The sequence below is a fragment of the Amphiura filiformis genome, chromosome 8 (assembly GCF_039555335.1).
Source record: "Amphiura filiformis chromosome 8, Afil_fr2py, whole genome shotgun sequence".
Lineage (NCBI taxonomy): Eukaryota > Metazoa > Echinodermata > Ophiuroidea > Amphilepidida > Amphiuridae > Amphiura > Amphiura filiformis.
This window is the reverse complement of record NC_092635.1, coordinates 11,436,564-11,455,216: the sequence shown is the minus strand read 5'-3', so window position 1 is coordinate 11,455,216 and position 18,653 is coordinate 11,436,564. Positions and strand designations below refer to the sequence as shown.

At 35.9% G+C, this 18,653-nt stretch overlaps 1 protein-coding gene across 2 annotated transcripts; it reads left to right on the top strand.

The window, feature by feature from the left end:
• Positions 1-16,696, top strand: LOC140158612 (ras-related GTP-binding protein C-like). Of its 2 annotated transcripts, XM_072181773.1 has the most exons (11): positions 1-49; positions 2,410-2,561; positions 3,404-3,498; positions 4,375-4,508; positions 5,200-5,399; positions 5,654-5,768; positions 6,406-6,548; positions 7,021-7,169; positions 7,681-7,790; positions 15,467-16,324; positions 16,583-16,696. In XM_072181773.1, the coding sequence occupies exons 1-10, from the start codon at positions 47-49 to the stop codon at positions 15,503-15,505; spliced, it is 1,140 nt and encodes a 379-aa protein (XP_072037874.1). In that variant the 5' UTR covers positions 1-46; the 3' UTR covers positions 15,506-16,324; positions 16,583-16,696. The 2 variants fall into 2 exon arrangements, with proteins under 2 accessions (XP_072037874.1, XP_072037873.1); XM_072181772.1 differs by lacking the exons at positions 15,467-16,324; positions 16,583-16,696 and having other exon boundaries at positions 7,681-10,679.
• The last annotated feature ends 1,957 nt before the right edge of the window (positions 16,697-18,653 follow it).

Genomic DNA, 18,653 nt, shown 5'->3' with positions numbered 1-18,653 from the left:
AGCCTAAAATCACATGACAAATCGACATCAGTGAGTGTGTGTGAAAATGGTGAGTGTTGTTTTGTGTTGCAAAATGTAAATAACGTAATGAATACTTTTCAAAAGATTCCTTGGTCGATTTTAGTGATTGGTAACATTGGTCATAATGTTTTGAATATATAATCGTGTAAATAGAGTGATGTAACAAAATAGTTCAATGTTATTCCAATCATTCATGATGAAATCAATCATGATTCATGAAATTGCATTCAATGACAATGTTCACAATTTTTTGACAATCATGTTCATTCACATTGTTCATTGCATTCACTTACAACTGACAAGCAAGTATCATAAATATATCTGTATGTACCAGGGTTCCCGGCGTCCCGCTACCCTTCATTTGCTCTGCGTCTAGTCTGTAAAACCTGGTTTGGGAAATGCGCATGGTCCCACAAAATGTTTGTGCATCCGTACATCGGGCCACCTTCAGTAAGTAAGACAGCCTGAAACGATACCAGCGAATGAAGCGTTTCTACTTTTTCTAGATGATTTCAAGAACACCACCGTGCATGCGTAAGACCTACGTCTCGTATCATCACCAACAACTACCGCAGAAAAACCAGTGTAACCGCCATGTTATCAGACCTCAATCTACCATCTTTGGAACAGAGGCGAGAATCTGCCAGGCTATCCATGATGTACAAAATCCACCACCAAGAAGTACAGATGGAAGTGCCCAGTCACTACACTCAACCTAGCAGAATAGTTGTCAAAACCAGAAGCCACCACAGTGACCAGTACACCATAATCACACCCAGGACTGATGTTTACAAATACAGTTTCTACCCAAGAACAATACCAAAATGGAACAGTCTACCTATCACAACCATACAATCACCAACAGTCAAGAGCTTCAATGCATGCACCAACCAAGCTGAAACCAGTGGGATACCAGAGCTGTATATTGGCCAGGTCTCCTCAGCAGCTGGTCCAGCCTCCTTCTAGACCTCATCTGTATTTCCTGCACTTTTTAATCACCGTTATCTTTGCCATGCACATATGGTGGTGGGCCGTGTATTTGTGTTTTGTTATTACTGCACCGGATGTGATACTGCACCACTGGGCGCGATACCAGTCTTGATTGGTCTACCCAGAAATCCTGTAGATAGATGTATCCTACTATCGGATTGTTTAAACAAGAAAACCTCATCACAAATTCACTCGCCTTCCTACACCACAAGTTGAAATAAAACTCAAAACTTCCCGTGTTATTCCCAGTTGTAGTAACTACAAGTTTCGAACGTTTGAGGACTTGTTCTCAAGTTGTAGAAGGTGCCATAGGGTGGCAAGAGTGTTAATTATTTTCATTATAAATATCGCAAAATATTAATATTGACAATAATTAACAACCTGAACACCTCTCCATATATTCATACATTGCTCACCTGTGTTTTCATATCATATTTTGTGGTGAAAAATGATTACAAATGTGTAATTTGCAATCATTTTTGGAGCAACGATTTCTTCGTACCGACGGCTAAGTGTGTGAATGGGTAGCACATTAAACACATACAAACATATACACAGCACCTGTTGGAACTCCCCGTCGGAGCGGGGAGTTTCAATTATTGGAACTGTGTTATTCCTCACACTGACGGCGGAGGAGAATACTAGCTGGTCAGACGGTCTAATTCTATCAAGCAAATTAATTCCTCAACAATCACTGTCATATATTCCATCGATATAGTACATATTATATTGTATGCAAAAATGTTATTTTCTGTATTCTTGTACCATTTATTACCGGAGTACATTTTTTTATGACATGTGAGTAACATCATGTACTAACGTAGGAACCAAGATCCGCTATTAAATGCACCTACATGTATATTGTCTAGGATACATAATTCAAAATTCCCTATTCAATGTTCAAATTTGGATGATAGTTATTTTGAAGGTTGCCTAAATGTTCCAAAATTAAGTTGAACTGCAATTTTAATATTTAACATTTTTTTATGATCGCCTGTCGTGATCGGCTGTGTTTACTTCTGAACTTCCATTGCTTTTAAAACACTTTATCGATGTCGTGCTTCATCTTTCTGCTAGATTTCAATAGCAATAAACTCTAGCCTTGAATGTGAAGCTAATACTAGTAATAGTATCAGTGACAAAATGTATGGCTAGACTTTTCAAGTATACTGTAGGTATGGCCAATAAAATGGTGATGTCCAAAATGATCTAGAAAAAGTGATTTCTGATTTGCATAATTTCACACAGCAGACCGCAAATAACATCTAATTACTTAAGATGCGAAAAAATCAATGTAGAACAGCATTTGTATTTAAACTTTTTTTTAAATAAAAAACAAACACCATCAGTCTTTATCACCCATTCTACTATTTACTTTCCATATATTTTATCTTTTAGTCGTTTGACAATGAAGACGGATTTGGAGGGAGTTATGGTGTTGTTGGTTCCTTCCCAAAAGAATTTGGTTATGGACCAGATGACCATGATGATGAGGCTGGAGCGGTATCAGCAGATGCAAAACCAAAGATTCTCCTCATGGGATTAAGACGGTAGGTAGTTCTTGAAACTTCTAAAAACTTATTATTGATGGCATAAATTTGTGAATATTCTCAGTCATCCAGGTAGATAAACATAATAAAATGAATATTAAATCTGTTCATCTGGACTTACTATTTTTGGACAGTATCGCGTCTCATCCAAGACGCATCATCAGGCTGACTGACCAGGTTGTTGACTATTGACCTGTGTCACCTCAAATCTGCGTTAGGTACTTGTGGGTACCAGAACTGGACATTTGAGAAAGCTCTCAAACCTCACGAGAAATCAAAATCCATCTCGTCTGATTCCTCTGCCACAAGGAGCACTTGTCCAAGGAACATCACCATCCCATACATTGCTGGGGTTTCGGAGAAGCTTAAGCGAATATTCGAAACACAACATCCCCGCCTCCTTGAAACCGGGCAATACTTTGAGACAGAAACTAGTGCATCCCAAGGACAAACCCCCCCGCAATAAACAAAGTAATATTGTTTATGCCATCCAGTGCAAAGACTCTGACTGTGAGGACTCCTATATAGGGGAGACTAAACAATATATTCATTTTATTATATTGATGGCATGCTAGGTATTATATTTGGTGAAAACATTAGAATTACAAGAGAATGTAACTTTGTTTTCTTTATTTTAAAACAAAACAAAACTGGTGATCTTGTTTGAAATATTTATTGAATACAAGATATAGTTTGATTTCCATCAATACACATTTGCATGGTTTTGTTGTTGTCATTGATGTTTATTGCTGAATATTGTTATTATTTACATTCATGTTGTTTTTGTTGATCATAAAATGTAAGGTCCTTAATTTGTTTTCAATCATATTGAACATTTACAGGAGCGGAAAGTCGTCCATACAAAAAGTAGTTTTCCACAAGATGTCACCCAATGAAACCTTATTTTTAGAAAGTACCAACAAAATCATGAAAGATGGTGAGTATAAATCTGCCTAAGCAGTGTAAACCTGTAGGCCTTCAATGGTGAACAAGTTTATGTGATATAACCCTAGTTATACTGACAGATCAGGATCATTGTGAGTGGCAGTTTGCTTCTATCAGAAATAAATGTTTAACCTGAGGCTAAAATGCTAGTAGGATAGCAGTAGTCATTTATTCCAGTTTTAGCCATAAAAACCTGTCAAGGAAGCTAGTAATTGAATTTATATTTTGTAGGTCTCGCAGTTCTTGAGTTAAAGCCATAATGTACGATTTCTGTCAAATTTTGATTTTGTCCCCAAAATTTGGAAATAATATTAATCATAAAGTTAAGAAGAGGCTCTGTCCATTTTGAACAGAACTAACAAGGTAAAGTAAAAGAAACCCCGCTTTCTGTTTTGGCGTTTAATATGGAGTTCTATGGGGACTTGATGTGTGAATTACGGTATGACATTATATCGGAAATTGTCTGTTGACCTACAAACAAAAACAAATTTGGCTGATTCCATTCAGGTGTAAGTTTCGGGACATGTGTAAACATTACAAATATAGCGAAATCACATTAAAAAAAATATTAACCAATTTCAAATTATAAGATCGCACATTATGGCTTTAAGGTTAATAATATCAAAACGAAAGTTTTTGGCATTTTCCACCTCCTGAGAAAAATCATGCACATGGGGTAAAAATGGCATCTCTTATATCAAGCCTTGGGATCTCCTTCAGAGAATCTATACCATAACATTTCTCTTGTGTGTCAACTAAGTCTCAATATTTGAGTCCAATCACCACTAGGGCATACTCCCCTCTAACCCACCTTAAGCTTATATTATTGCAATGTATAACCCAATTTTGATGATTTTAATCCTCACAGATATCAACAATAGTTCTTTTCTTCAATTTCAAATCTGGGATTTCCCAGGCCAGATTGATTTCTTTGATCCAACATTTGACTCGGAGACGATATTTGGCGGTTGTGGAGCATTAGTGTTTGTTATTGATGCACAGGTTAGTTTATAAACATTTACAAGAAATGAAGGAATAATTCTGGAATTAACTGCATACTACCATACCCAACACTGTTGGTAACCCACACTTTAGAAAGGGTGGGGTTTGAGAGGTCCACAAAATGCATAAAAGGGTGGGTTTGAAAAATTTCTGGTTAAAATGTGTGTCCAAATATAAAGGGTGGTCACTGATAAAAAGGGTGGGTTTAGAAGTCAACAATTGCAATCTCAAAGCTTACTGTAATTTCCGACTGAATGGCACTAAATGAAACACAAAAAACATTGAAATCCCATTCTGTAGTGTTTGGTCATCTAAAACTTCAATATGTAATTCTCTTTGGATGCAAATCTGCACCTCCTGGACCACTTTAACCACTTTAATATCTATGATTAGTAACCACGCTTAGAAAGGGTGGGTTTCTGAGTTTTGATATAAAGGGTATAAAATAAAAAGGGTGGGTTTGAAATAAAAAGGGTGGGTTTGTATCACCACTGCCAACTATGAAATAGCTCTTATCTAACGCATAAGAGTGTGCGGGGTAAACCGAAATTAATTTAAGGACTATATCAATAATGAAGAAAAGGAGATTGCCTTCGATATGTTTCACCCTAACAGGGTACAAGACAAGGTAGGCAGCCTTTAGATTACGGTACTATGTTTTCCATCTGAACCATTGTCTTATTGTCCACAGGATGACTACATGGATGCATTAACCAAACTACATGCAACAGTTTCTAGGGCGTACAAGGTGAACCCCAACATCAAATTTGAGGTGTTCATTCATAAAGTAGATGGCCTCTCGGATGATCACAAGATTGAAACACAGAGAGACATACACCAAAGGGCCAATGATGATCTGCAAGATGCTGGTTTAGAAAGTATTCACCTTAGGTAGGTTGACAAGATGCTGGTTTAGAAAGTATTCACCTTAGGTAGGTTAGCAAGATCACAAGCTTGATTTGACTGAAAAAAATATATAATATATATACGATCAGTATGATAAATTACTATAGGTTAACTATCGCAGCAATCAATCACGCTTCACAGGAGGAGGGAGACTGGTAAAAACCTATACACACCGTCATACTTACACACCTAATGTAATGTAATTTTTAAACATTGTGTTTTCATTTGATTTGTTTCAGTTTCTATTTGACCAGTATCTATGACCACTCTATATTTGAAGCATTTAGTAAAGTCGTCCAGAAACTCATTCCTCAGCTGCCAACATTAGAAAACTTACTCAACATTCTCATTTCAGTAAGTATAAACGGTGTAAACCTACAGGGTCAGTTTGACCATGTAGCTTGTTTTCTGTGTATGTCACTAGCCAGTTCAACCAGCAATTCTTAAAAGTTACAAACAAATATCAATAACACACAATGTACAAGCCTGATATTTGAATTGCTCACATTGATCTAGACATGTTGCCAAACAGGTGGGTACATAATTTTAAATTAATCTACTTGCTTAAATACCTGCCCTTACAAAATTAATACATCATCTTTCTGAAAGTTGACTCATTGATTCATGATAATTGGTAATCAAGTTTCCCAAAACGGTTCATCAAGATTATTATTATTATTATGGTGATTGAGAGTGCAATGTATGTGGAAAACAAGTCATGTTTATCATTGTAAGAGAACCCATACGCATTAAGATATCCAGAACATTTTTTTACTTGTGTGGCATATATGTCATTGCAAATGTAATAGTTTTACATGTCTTTTGACTGACTGTTGTTGAGTAAGAATTGCCTAAAGTCAACTCAGCTGTTAGCGGTTGCTCAAGTTTAAGAAAGGTAATTAGCATCATAAAGAATAGAAATGTTTTAGACAAAGCTTGGATATTTAAGCTTCTTTTTAGCCCTACGGTAACCTGTTTCTTTACTTTTCAGAATTCCGGCATAGAGAAAGCATTCTTATTTGATGTGGTCAGCAAGATTTACATAGCAACAGACAGTTCTCCTGTAGACATGCAATCCTATGAATTATGTTGTGATATGATAGATGTTGTCATAGATGTTTCTTGTATATATGGGTAAGTATCTATTATAACAGATTTTGATTCTTGTATCCTTTACTGGGGACTACAATACCAAGAATTGTCAAAAAAAGGAAATAGATAAAACTTGTTAGTGAATAAACTGGGCAATGTGAAATTTATTGCATTAATGCAAAATGGACTTGAAGAAACAGTTGCTCCAGCAAAGTTATCCACAATACCGTGCGAAAAGCTTGGGTCACCATTGAACAGTGTAGTGGTAATATGCTGATATACCATTTTGCAACCTGATGTGGCAGTGACGTGTCAGGGTGTACGCCAGCGCATTGAGTGAACGCCAGTGAAATATGCACTGACGATACTGCCACATCAGAGTGAAAAATGGTATAGTGCTGTTACCTCTTGAAGCATGTCAATAGACTGGTTCCTTACCTGTGTGTTTAAACATTGTAGTCGCCTATGTACATGGGTAATCTGCAGATCATTTTTTCTATCCATTCCATTCCAGTTTAAGTGAAGATGGTGAAGGGAGCGCATATGATGCGGAATCCAGCTCAATAATCAAATTGAACAATGCTACAATACTGTACCTAAAAGAAGTCAACAAATACTTAGCGCTTGTATGTATACTCAGAGAAGACAACTTTGATAGGCAAGGTGAGTGTGTGTATAACTGGAGACACAGATGGTGTTACCAGATCAAAAAGAGTATAATGGTGCATTTCAAACAATGTTCACATGTATAGGGTGTGTCCGCATTCCAGTGGTAAAAACCTAAACAGTCCATGACAACCCCAATAAAACTCAAAATGTGTGGCTGCATTTGGAGAGTGAAAATCCAAGTAGTATAGCGTTGTCCACGATTGCCAGTGTTTAACTTGTAGAGGTGTGCATTGCACATGGGTGTGCTACCAGCATATTCCTGTCTGTTTATGTTTTCCTGTGCATAGAGGGTATGTGTTTATGTATGTAAGTTAGCAGATCACCTATATAACCATAACAGCACTCTTTGAATTCATATACTTTGAGGGTATAGAACAAGAAAGCCTCAACTCACAAATGAATCCTTTGTGAGTTAAGGCTTTCTGCCTCACAACCTGTAACTTGTTGAATAATACCCATCATTAATTTCTATCTTTCCTGTATGAATCTCCTCTTTCTTGTACAGGTCTGATAGACTATAATTTCCTGTGCTTCAAGAAGGCAATAGAAGAAGTATTTGAAGTGCGGTTAAAGTCGCAGGGTGCAACACCGTCTAGTGGTCATAATCTACAGCTGGTCAGTAGTGATTCCATGGGAAGCCCACAAAATGGCATGGTTGTAAATGCATGATCACATAACATCATCACATATGTACATGAATGCAAGAAGGTTATACAGGTGGATCAGGGAAATTAGCAAAGTATTGGTTGATATTCCCTTGCTCTCTGTGCCTGGTGCTTGTCCCTCATTTGAACCATGACTTGCCAAATTCTTCAACCATTTACCCATTTCACATCCCTCTTGTCTGCAAGTTTAGAGATAGTTATGTGCAATGATTAACCAATAAGCTAACGAGCACTCCAGAATGATGAAAATGCAATAAAAGACTGTGTGATGGTCATTTGAGATGTGCAAGTTTATGACTTCACAGATTTGATCTCACAGAGATTTAGTTAACCTGGACTGGGAAATAGATTTGTGTGAATCAACTAAAATTGATTATCATACCTTTTCAAAGCCTACACAGATGATTTGTGCGAATCAAATCATTCCAGCAAATTTCCGTTGAAAGTGTCGCAATTACTCTTGCATCGTGAAACATAATTTGACATGGTTTACTTGGAACAAGTTGAAAATAAAAGGACTGTGGGACACCACAAAAGGCTACCCCACCAAAAATGCCAAGAATAAACTTGAGTGCAATAGCCATCTTGTTTTCCATATCAGTCACTAAAAAGTATACAGTACAAAATTAGGCTATTTTAAATACTATTATGTAGTTGTTTTAGAAATATGGCTCTAAATGTCAGAGATTAGCATTTGCCTCAAAGAACCGCATCAGTAGCCATGATAATCGTGTTTGGCACGTAAACTAGACCTGCCTTCTTGCATTCATGTGATAGTCAACATATTATAACATGATGGACATGGATAGGAAAAATGGCATCACAGTATACATGTGTCAAAGGAAATGTTCCATAAGATGTAGCACCCCATTCAGGTGCATTATTTTGTATAAAAGAAAGTTGTGAAAGCTCTTGCCATAGAACTTAATGATGCATGTGTAGATTTGATGCCATTGGGATGGTTGGCAATTGCTGTTACAGCTAACTGGCATAACTGTTTGAAGACTTGCTTTCAAAGATTTTTTCCTCTGTCCTTTAGCTGTGACAACAAATTGCAATTTTCACCAGAAACAATATCATACCAGACATGCAAGATAAAATGTGCAAAATTCAGGCAAAAAACTGGTTATTTAAATCTATTGATTATTGCATTTAACAGTAAAGTCCAAATAAACTAGACAGAGAGAAGCCCGTCTCCATATAGCCCAAGTGTAATGCAATGGGAAATCAACTATATTGGATTTCCTCTCATGGGTACCAAAATAGTATACATCTGATATCTTTCTAGTGAAGCAGTGAACCAAACAATATCTGGTGTTTGGTTTGTGCATGGAGGGCTTATTGTGCTTAATTAAGACAATGCTTCAAACATACATGTATATACATGTATATATCAAATTTATAAGCATAACTTAAGTTTGCCGCGTGTATGGCAAAACAATTGTCAGGTACAATATTTCCCCATGACCAACATACACACATGGCCAGATTCAAATTCACTCCCATTCTAATATATTCAAAGACCCCATGTGTATCACTCGGATCACTTCTACTGAGAGGGAAGAAGCACTTTCTGTAGTGCCAAGCCCAGCATAAGCCACACTAGCACAGATGCCTAGCTTTGCTTATCTTTTAGCCAGCATAGAAATTGTGCAAATTATGCTTTGTTTCCGTTTCATTTCATTTTGGTTTTATTTTAGTAGTGCTGTTGTATGGATATTCTTTACATATCACTTATCAACATGTTGACATAATGATATCATAATCTGCACACTGTACAAAAAGTTTATGAGAAAATGATTCAACACAATATATTTTATAAGTGACACTCTGAATAAGTGAAAGCTAATCTTGAGAGTTATAAAATGGTTCAATTCTACAAATAAATATTGTAGCAAATAGAATTTTGCAACTGATTGTTAATAAGTACGTCTATGTGTGATTTCAGGCATGTTTTTGTTTCGAACTAATAAGGAGAAAAATGTAAAATACTACCAAACAATCAGACCAAAATCTTGCATCCTGGTTGTAGGTCTATATTGTAACAACGAGGCATGTTTTAGCCTAAAAGAAGGAAACGTCACATTACATAACTACTTGACAGTGCTCCTCCTTGGAATCTGTTATGTTGTTTTAAGAGATAGCTCTTTTCATTATAAGAAAGGTTTTTAATACTTATATTCCTTCATCATTGCATTTATATCAACATGTTGATTATGTTGACAACAGCACTACTACAATTTGGCATCTATCACACACCATCACTTTCAACCCATTGTAACTTTTTTTATTTTTGTTTAAAGTTATAACAAATGCCAATTCCAACTCATATCACACTGGTTTAAGCACCAAGGATGTGTACATTTCACTAATAGGTGCATCAGAGGATGATTAGGGTTTACTAACTTTTTCCCCTTTCACAATTCCATGTCAGAATTGTGCTACATTGTGCTACACCTGGGTAGTGTGTCCATGCAGTCTCTCTTAAAAGTTTGTGATGCAGTGCAGGTTTTGGTATCAAGTGAAATGCATTCAAAAATGCAATGAAATTTTAGGCCCGAAATATGTTTTGTTAGTTCGGTATGAACAAAAACATGGCAGATTGGTGGTAGACCACCCTGGAAGTCATACTGTTCTACATGCCTCTGTAATGCACATTATTGCTTTTGGATTCCAAACTGCTGGAGTAATAATATTTAACCAACAACTTGGAATATGGCTGTTTGGGTGATGGGCCTCAAATGTAGAAAACATCATGTGTTTGGACTTCCCACCTTTAAGTCTTCATCTGTGGGTGTATCACATTTTGACACACTGCTTAACATATTGCTTTAATAGGACATGAGGTTATGGCAAAATAATTTATATAATAATTTTCTATACAATTTCCTTCTAAGGTTGATACCAAATTTGATATCAAAAGTTTAATCATTGTGAGTATAGGAACCGTTGTTTGGAAATTTGTGCAATTTTAAAAATGACAAATTACAAATTGATCATGCAAAAGTCAATGCATGGTATCAGCTTATTATGTGGCCCGAAGCAACCCGTACAGGAATCATTGTACACTTGCATGCGCACAATTAAAAGAGCGGGGTATTTGATTTGCATTTTGACATGCATGGGTAAACCTTTAATGAAAATGAAATTGGACCTTTTAAATGCGTGTAGATGTTGATTAACCTGCCGGCCTATTCAGGCGACGTAATTCTTGGCTCTCACGCTAGCTCTGCCGTGTGATACAACTCCCTATGTCATTTTAAAAACTCTGATTAAATGGGGATAGAACTAGTGGCGACTTTTTAATTTGGCTGTGTTTAGTAGGTTAGAGAATAAATATAAACTTAACTAGGTTTAAGTTTTAATAACTAGCCAAACTAAATTAAGATAGACTGTACATTTGAATTAATTTCTTTATTGCACAAGATTGATCTCGAACCCTGAATTCTGAAGAGAGAACAACTTTATAATGTGCTTTTGTAAAAATATGTACATTGAGATGTAAATAATGTTTTATATTTTAATGTACAATAGTCACACAAATTTTAAGTGTGCAATAATTCGAAAAGCTGCTCCAATCTTTCTAGTGGTAGAGTAACCTTGAGAAAAATACTGTTTGTAGATAGAAGCATCTGAGGCGAATAGAACTATATTCGTCTTAGGTAACGTAAGGCCCAAAAAATGTATGTTTGGCCTCACCGGGTTTGAAAAAAAAGGTTGTGTCGGTCGATTACTTTTTTTTTAACTTTAAAAAGTAAAATCTCCAACTGGTTAAATATACCTGCAGTTGCCAAAATAATGTGTAACTTGCAATATTATACTATTGTGGTGCTTAATTTACAGGTTTAAATTGATAAGTTTTGTTTAAAACAAATGTTTATTTTTGGTAAATTAGAATGCAAAAATATAGACTGGAAAAAAGTGTTTCTTTTGTACAGTAAAAACTTCTTTTGTACAGTAAAAACTTTTTTCTCATTTCTCAAAATTAAGGTCGGTTGATTGAGGCCAAACATACACTTTTATTTTGGCCTAACTTAGATATCTGATAGATGGTATTTTAGTTTAGGAATGATTACCTGTAAATGATAAGAAGCAGCATTTATTATGAAGATGAACTTGTTATCAATTTTTCTACTTGATGCTATCATTTTTGTAGCTAAGTAAATGTGGTATGTAGCTATTTTTATAACATTTCTATTTAAAAAAAACATGAGCAAGTAATTCAACTCAACTATCAAATATTTACGCATTTGTCAAAAAAAGTGAGAGCAATCATTAGAAATATGATAAAAATCCAAAATTGGAAAAGAAAAGGAGCAGTTTGTGGTAGTTCAGATAAAATAATGTATAAAGAATGGCCGCTTGGTCTTAAATGTTGCTCATCTTTTATTGCGAGGTGGATGTTGCACATGAAATTAGAAGCTCTATGAATTAGGTGTTGTCATGTCACTCTATGTAAAGTGCATTTTGTCATTGTTCTAAATGGTTTCATCTTGATGTTCTGCATCTGGTATGTTGAGAACATGGATACATGTTTTGAGTGTACATGTATATATCATCTTTCAGTTTGGCAGTTAATGAGCAAATTGTGGAAATTTTTTTGGGGTTTTGGTTTGGGGAAGAGGTTCATCAGTTGTCAGGAACAAAATTGTTTTTACAAATGGCCAAATCTGAGTAAAGTATTGAAGAATGAGATAATCACCTAGATTTTGTTAAGTCCTCTAATCTATTTGGTTGAGTCAGGACAGGGTAAGGGGTGGGTGGTGGATATGGGAGGTGGTCAATTTAATGGGCTATCACCCCCTGTGTGGGCGATTGAGGCCATATATGCCATAGGGGTGCATGGATTTCACTTGGAATAGTCCAATAGGAGAAAAATGGCATAACCAGATTCATAACCAAGTATTGGTGTGTGCATAATGTGATGCATTCAAATACATGCAAGAGTTGCCTGTTTCTGAAACCATAATATTTTGATTGATAGGATCAATTTTGATTTTTTTTAAATGAGAAGGCACTTGACTAAGTATTTTGTGCATTGTTTTTATAACATGACATTTGTAAGTTCCAAGTTCGTTTGGAGTTAAATATATATATATATAAGCTATGAAATCGACAATGCATATTTTTGCTCAGATGGTATTTTCTGGAGTATAGCTCATGAAATATACAGTTCAAGTACTTCATCTTTTATTTATTTCATCATTCATATGAATTGTCATTTTGATTTGAAAATAGAAAGTCATGAGGAACAAATGACTGCCAGCTGTAAATTGTGAAAATACAGTGCGCAAAAGAATTAACATACCATTTATGTTCACCCCTGTATATCCTAAACACAAACAGATGTGTCATAATTGGAACCAGCAGCCAATAGCTGCATCATTTATCTTGGATTTAAGACTTCATTCGTCAAAATTGTTCAAGATCGACACAATGATCTAAAACCCAAGGAAGTGTAAATTCAAAAGTTGCAGTTTGCTCCTTTACATGCCCTATTGATCTGTACACAAAGCGTTCTCGAACAAGAGAACTAGCACCATGCTTTCTGATTAGCACATTAAAACTAGCACCATACTTTCATTGATTAGAACATAAAAGTGCAACTTTTGATTTTGGTCCTTTAGGTTTTAGATCACTGTTTAATTCTCAACCAATTTCAACAAACGAGATCTTAAATCGGAGCTAAAAACTACAGGTATTGGCTGCTTGTTTTAATTTTGACATGTTTTGTCTTTGTTTAGGGTATACAGGGGTGAACATAACTGGTACTTCAATTCATTTGTGCACTGTATGTTGACAAGTCACATTATGTGTACCATACTAACCGTTTACATGCTTCATTTGTGTTTTTGTTGCTATGCACCTTTTTTATTAGTGTTACTTATCAAGAGATTTATACAAACTATTTAATGTGTCAAATAATTTTATTGCAGATAACAAGTAAAAACATTGTATTATGTTTGTATGTATAATAATAAATGTCCATATTCTGATATCATTCTTTACAAGAAATAAGAAGTGTATTATAGTAGTCGATATTTTGGTCTGTGTTACGTGGTACTTTAATTTTTTGCACTTCATTTTTTTTTTAAATATTGGCCGTAAAAAACGGGGGAATAATATTGCTCATTTTGTGGAGTAAAATGATTTTAGTGTCAAACCTTAATCTTTAAGTGTGGATCAGTTTGGTGGTGTGCATGTGTATGCATATGCATGTGTGCTTATATTATTCACATTTATACAGGATGTAGGTAAAAGTATTTCCCTGGTTTGAACACAACACTTAGACTCAAATGTTATCAGGAGAACTTTAGTCCAAATGTTAAACATTTGATTTTTTCAAACTTTTCACAATGATATCATTGCGATTTGGCCATATCATAATCAACCCAACTCATCGTGTCTCATTTTTTCTAATTAAATGCTGTTAATTGAATACAAGAAGATCGTAAGTGCAAAGTAATAACAAAGCATGTACAACCCTCTTGCATTCAAGTATCACAACTTGGATGTTGCAATGTTGTTTTTTCTATTCGCTGTAGAAGTGATGTAATAATGGGATTAACTACCATAGCAATTTTTGATTATATCGTGCTGCACTACACTCATCCCCTGTGCATGTCTGCAATCAAATATTGAATATAAATGCCGCTCTTTTCAATGGTACTAATCTTACATGTGCAAGTGATCAGCATGATATAGATATTCTATAGAATTACGATCCAGGTCTTTATCCCTGCTCTTTGACATCTATGGTTCAATACTAGTGCATCGCGATATAATCAAAAATTGTTTGAACCTATTGCTATGGTAGTTAATCAGATTATTACATCACTTCGACAGCTAATTGCAATATCACACAACTAATTTAAATATACTAAATGTATCACAATTACAAGGAACGTATTTCTGTTACCTTATACATTATGATAGTCAGGCTTTGAAATAAGGTTGGCTCTTAATGCCCTCACAAATTTGTGAGGGCCCTGGATTTCTTGCAGGGTGCTCAACATTGTGTACACAACATGCCTCCTATGAAATTCATATGAAAGACTTGACCCCACACAAATTTTGGCTCATTTTTAGGCCTGATGAAAAATTGATAACCCCACCATGATTTTCTAGCAGCAAAATAAAAAGCATATAGGGCTGCTATATTGCAGTCAGGTTGAACAAAATTTATCTTGCAATGTGCACCTGAAGTCCATCGCATGATGAGATTTTTCTTCATGGAGTTAAAGCTGATCTAATAGGCTAGCCTAGCAGCTGACATTCATGACACTTCTCAGTGAGTGAATCTGTAAATACAAGATCAAATATATTTATTGCCAACACTAAAATGGTCATCGCCACAACCAGTCCCAGCCTCACAAGGCAAAACATCCACGTTCCTATCCACTTTGATATTGCACACATTGTCAGTTCATAAAACAGTTATTTGTGTTTATTATACAGACATTAACACATAAATAAAAGTTGATTCTACTTTCAGGATGGACAAAAGAATAATTACAAGTCTTGATATTTTGGGCAATATTTCATCCAAGTAGACAATGTGTTAAGCTTATTTTGTTCTAAAAGCATGCATGGAACTATTGTTTTGTCCCCAATTTGATTTTTCAGAATGACAGCTTTGAAAATGGTATGCCTCAGATTGTGTGATATTGGATATGGAAGGTGTGGACAATGTTATCTATTTCACCTGTGCTACTTGCCACCATTGGGACTCAATGTACATGTGAGCTTTACAATTCATAGGCCAGATATTTTCAAGAGGACAAGGCAACTGAAGCAACAGATCCAGGAATGATCATGGCAAGCTTGATGGCTGCCCAATGTTCCTGGGTTATATTTACACAAGCGGAAAACTTGAACTAAATTGGATATCCTGCAACATTGACTATGGAAGTACATGGAATCTGTGAAGTGATATGCTATATAGCTTATTCTGAGTTTCTTTAGTAGCTTTTAGTTAGAACCAGGAGTCAAAGCACCTGTGACTATACTTTGTTTCGTCTTGGCAAGTTAGAACATCAATGTGTTGAGACACTTGTATTGGCAGTGGTCCTTTGTGAGTCCCCATTCACAAAGGACATACCACTGACTATACAGGTGTCTTCAAAACAAAGAGCAACAACTCAATAATGGGAAGGTTTTGAAACCACCAACTTGCGATTACGCTTACGCTCATTTCGTGGGATCGGGTTACATTATGGCTTTAATCTCCCACTCCCCAACCACACATCAAAAACACATCCTACAAGAGCTAGTGTAGCAATTCTTTTACCCTGGCCAACATAAATGGGCTCTGTTTTTCACTTGAAAAAGTATGATCATTTTCACTGATAAGAGCACAAGAAGGTTTAGTGTGTTTTCAAGTCAGTCACTGGATATTTAGCATTGTAATGTGTAAAGCCAAGGGCATTGGTCTATTTCAGAAACTATAATATGATCTCAGTACATGATGTAAAGTCTGATAAGGCCAAAAAAATAAAGGTTTGTCTCAAAGCTCGGGCGCGCATTTGTAAAATCGTGAGATTTGGAAAAAAAGAAATGCGGAATTTTTTTTTATTTAAAAAAAAAATTTTTTTTTTACTTTTTCCAGAAAAATTCGGCGAAAATCAGATTTTTTCTCCAAATACCATGAAAAAAGTCGGGAAAAAAAAAAAAATCGCATTTCGCATTTGTTTTCAAACAACTCGTGAGCTTTGAGACAAACCATTATTTTTTTGGCCTAAGACAATTCAGAAATGTCCAATACCCTTGACTTTCCGAATTACAAAACTGATAGTCTAGTGTCCAAGTGAGTATGCAGTCAAGTCAACCTTCTCAGGGACTGTCTTTTGGAATTTATCATATCATTTTTTTTTTTTCATATCATATCATTTTATTTGCCAGCAAAAAGACACATACATATAAAATATTGCACAATATCAAAATTACACATAAATATATAAATTACACATGCAAAGATATAAAATGTAAGCCATGGAAGGTCATAAAGCAAGAAATTGAAATTGAATTGACCCATGTTGGAGAAAATAGAGAGATGGCATGCCTTAACCAGGAACAATTTAAACAAAGGACAAGAGAACCCCTGGCAGGGATAGCCAGATAGTGACAAAGTCACTTTCAAAGTGGCTAAACCTAATTGATTCCCACAAGAACACATACAATCAGCACAGGGGAACAGGGCAAAGGATGAATCTACCTACATTCTCCAACATAAGATGAGGCATGATAATACAATGTAAGCACAACCTTTAGATAAAAAATAAGCCTAAGCCCAACTAAAAACTATTTTGAATTCCAGCTAATTGTTTTGAAAGGTTTTTTGAGATTGTCCAGGAAATTAAATATACTAAACAAGAATTGGTCTTTGAGAGATGGAGGAAGTTGATCAAAATAAACTGGAAAAGCGATTGAAGATAGTGTATTTAAAACTATCGGTTCTAGCATAAGAATGGGAGAACTTAAGAGAATTACTATGACGAGTATTGATGGAAATATACTCCAAAGGATCAATATCATGCTTGCAGTAAAAACACTTGGCAACAAAGGAAATAGCAAGATAATTGTATCTATTGCACACAGACATCAGACCTAGTTTTTCAAGGCGTACACCATACTCAAGCTCTCCCCTGGGTGCTGGAATACAGGCACGTGCCAGACGTCCCTGTATTTTTTCCAAGGATCTTAAGTGTCCCCTTTGATGTGGAAGCCAGGCTGGGATACCATATTCAAGAATTGGAATGCAGAGGGAGGTATATAATTTGACCAAAATATCTGGATCATTGCAGCGGACCAGTCGCCTAATAAATCCCAAAAGACGCGAGGATCTTGAAGTGACTGATTTAACATGGATGTCAGTGAAGAAATCATAATGCCGAGATATTTATAACTATGAACTACACCTAAGGGTTTGTTAAGTAAGGTGTACTGTGGAGTGGATCTATTAACACCAACTCTCCTGGACAATCTCATAACCTTGCACTTGTCTGGATTTAAAGACATTTTGTTAATATTGCACCAGTTAACTATACTGTCAAGATCATTTTGGACAGTGTTGATGTCATCTTCCGCCTGGATGGGTCTGTACAGGAGCGTGTCATCAGCATATTGGGGGAGCGATGAGCTAACAAAATTTGGCAAGTCCAAAACAAAGAGATTAAACAACAAAGGCCCCAGGACAGAACCCTGAGGGACCCCGGACTCAACAGAAACCCAATTTGACGATGCCCCTCGGAATTTAACACACTGTGAGCGACCTAACAGAAATGAGGAAATCCAGTGCCAGAGAGGACCACAAATACCATAACGATGAAGCTTGGCTAAGAGCAAAGAGTGGCTGACTTTATCAAAAGCCTTGCTCCAGTCCAGGAAGATGACATCAACATCTGGTGGGGATCTTTGATCCAGAATTTGTAGCCAGTGGTGGCAAACCTTACTGAGGAGAGTGGTACAGGAACGCCCAGCAATAAAACCATGTTGCTGAGGAGAAATAAGACCATTTGTCCCCATATAATTAACAACATTACGTGTAACCACTCTCTCCAGCATTTTGCCTACCACTGAACACAATGAAATTGGTCTATAATTTTTCAAATTGGTAATATCCCCAGATTTATGTATCGGTACAACCGTAGCTTTTTTCCAATCATCTGGAATTTTACCTTGAGTAAGAGAAATATTAAAAATAATTGCAATTGGAAAAGAAACCTGAGCAGCAGTAAGCTTGAGCATAGTTGATGTGATGCCATCAGGCCCAGGGGCTTTACCATTCTTCAAGGACCTAATGATTTTAAAAACC

Excerpts from the sequence above, each read along its gene's own strand:
- LOC140158612 (XM_072181772.1), top strand. Across the intron at positions 4,509-5,199 it reads TGTTTGTTATTGATGCACAG|GATGACTACATGGATGCATT; the intron begins GTTAGTTTATAA and ends TATTGTCCACAG. Across the intron at positions 5,769-6,405 it reads TACTCAACATTCTCATTTCA|AATTCCGGCATAGAGAAAGC; the intron begins GTAAGTATAAAC and ends TTTACTTTTCAG.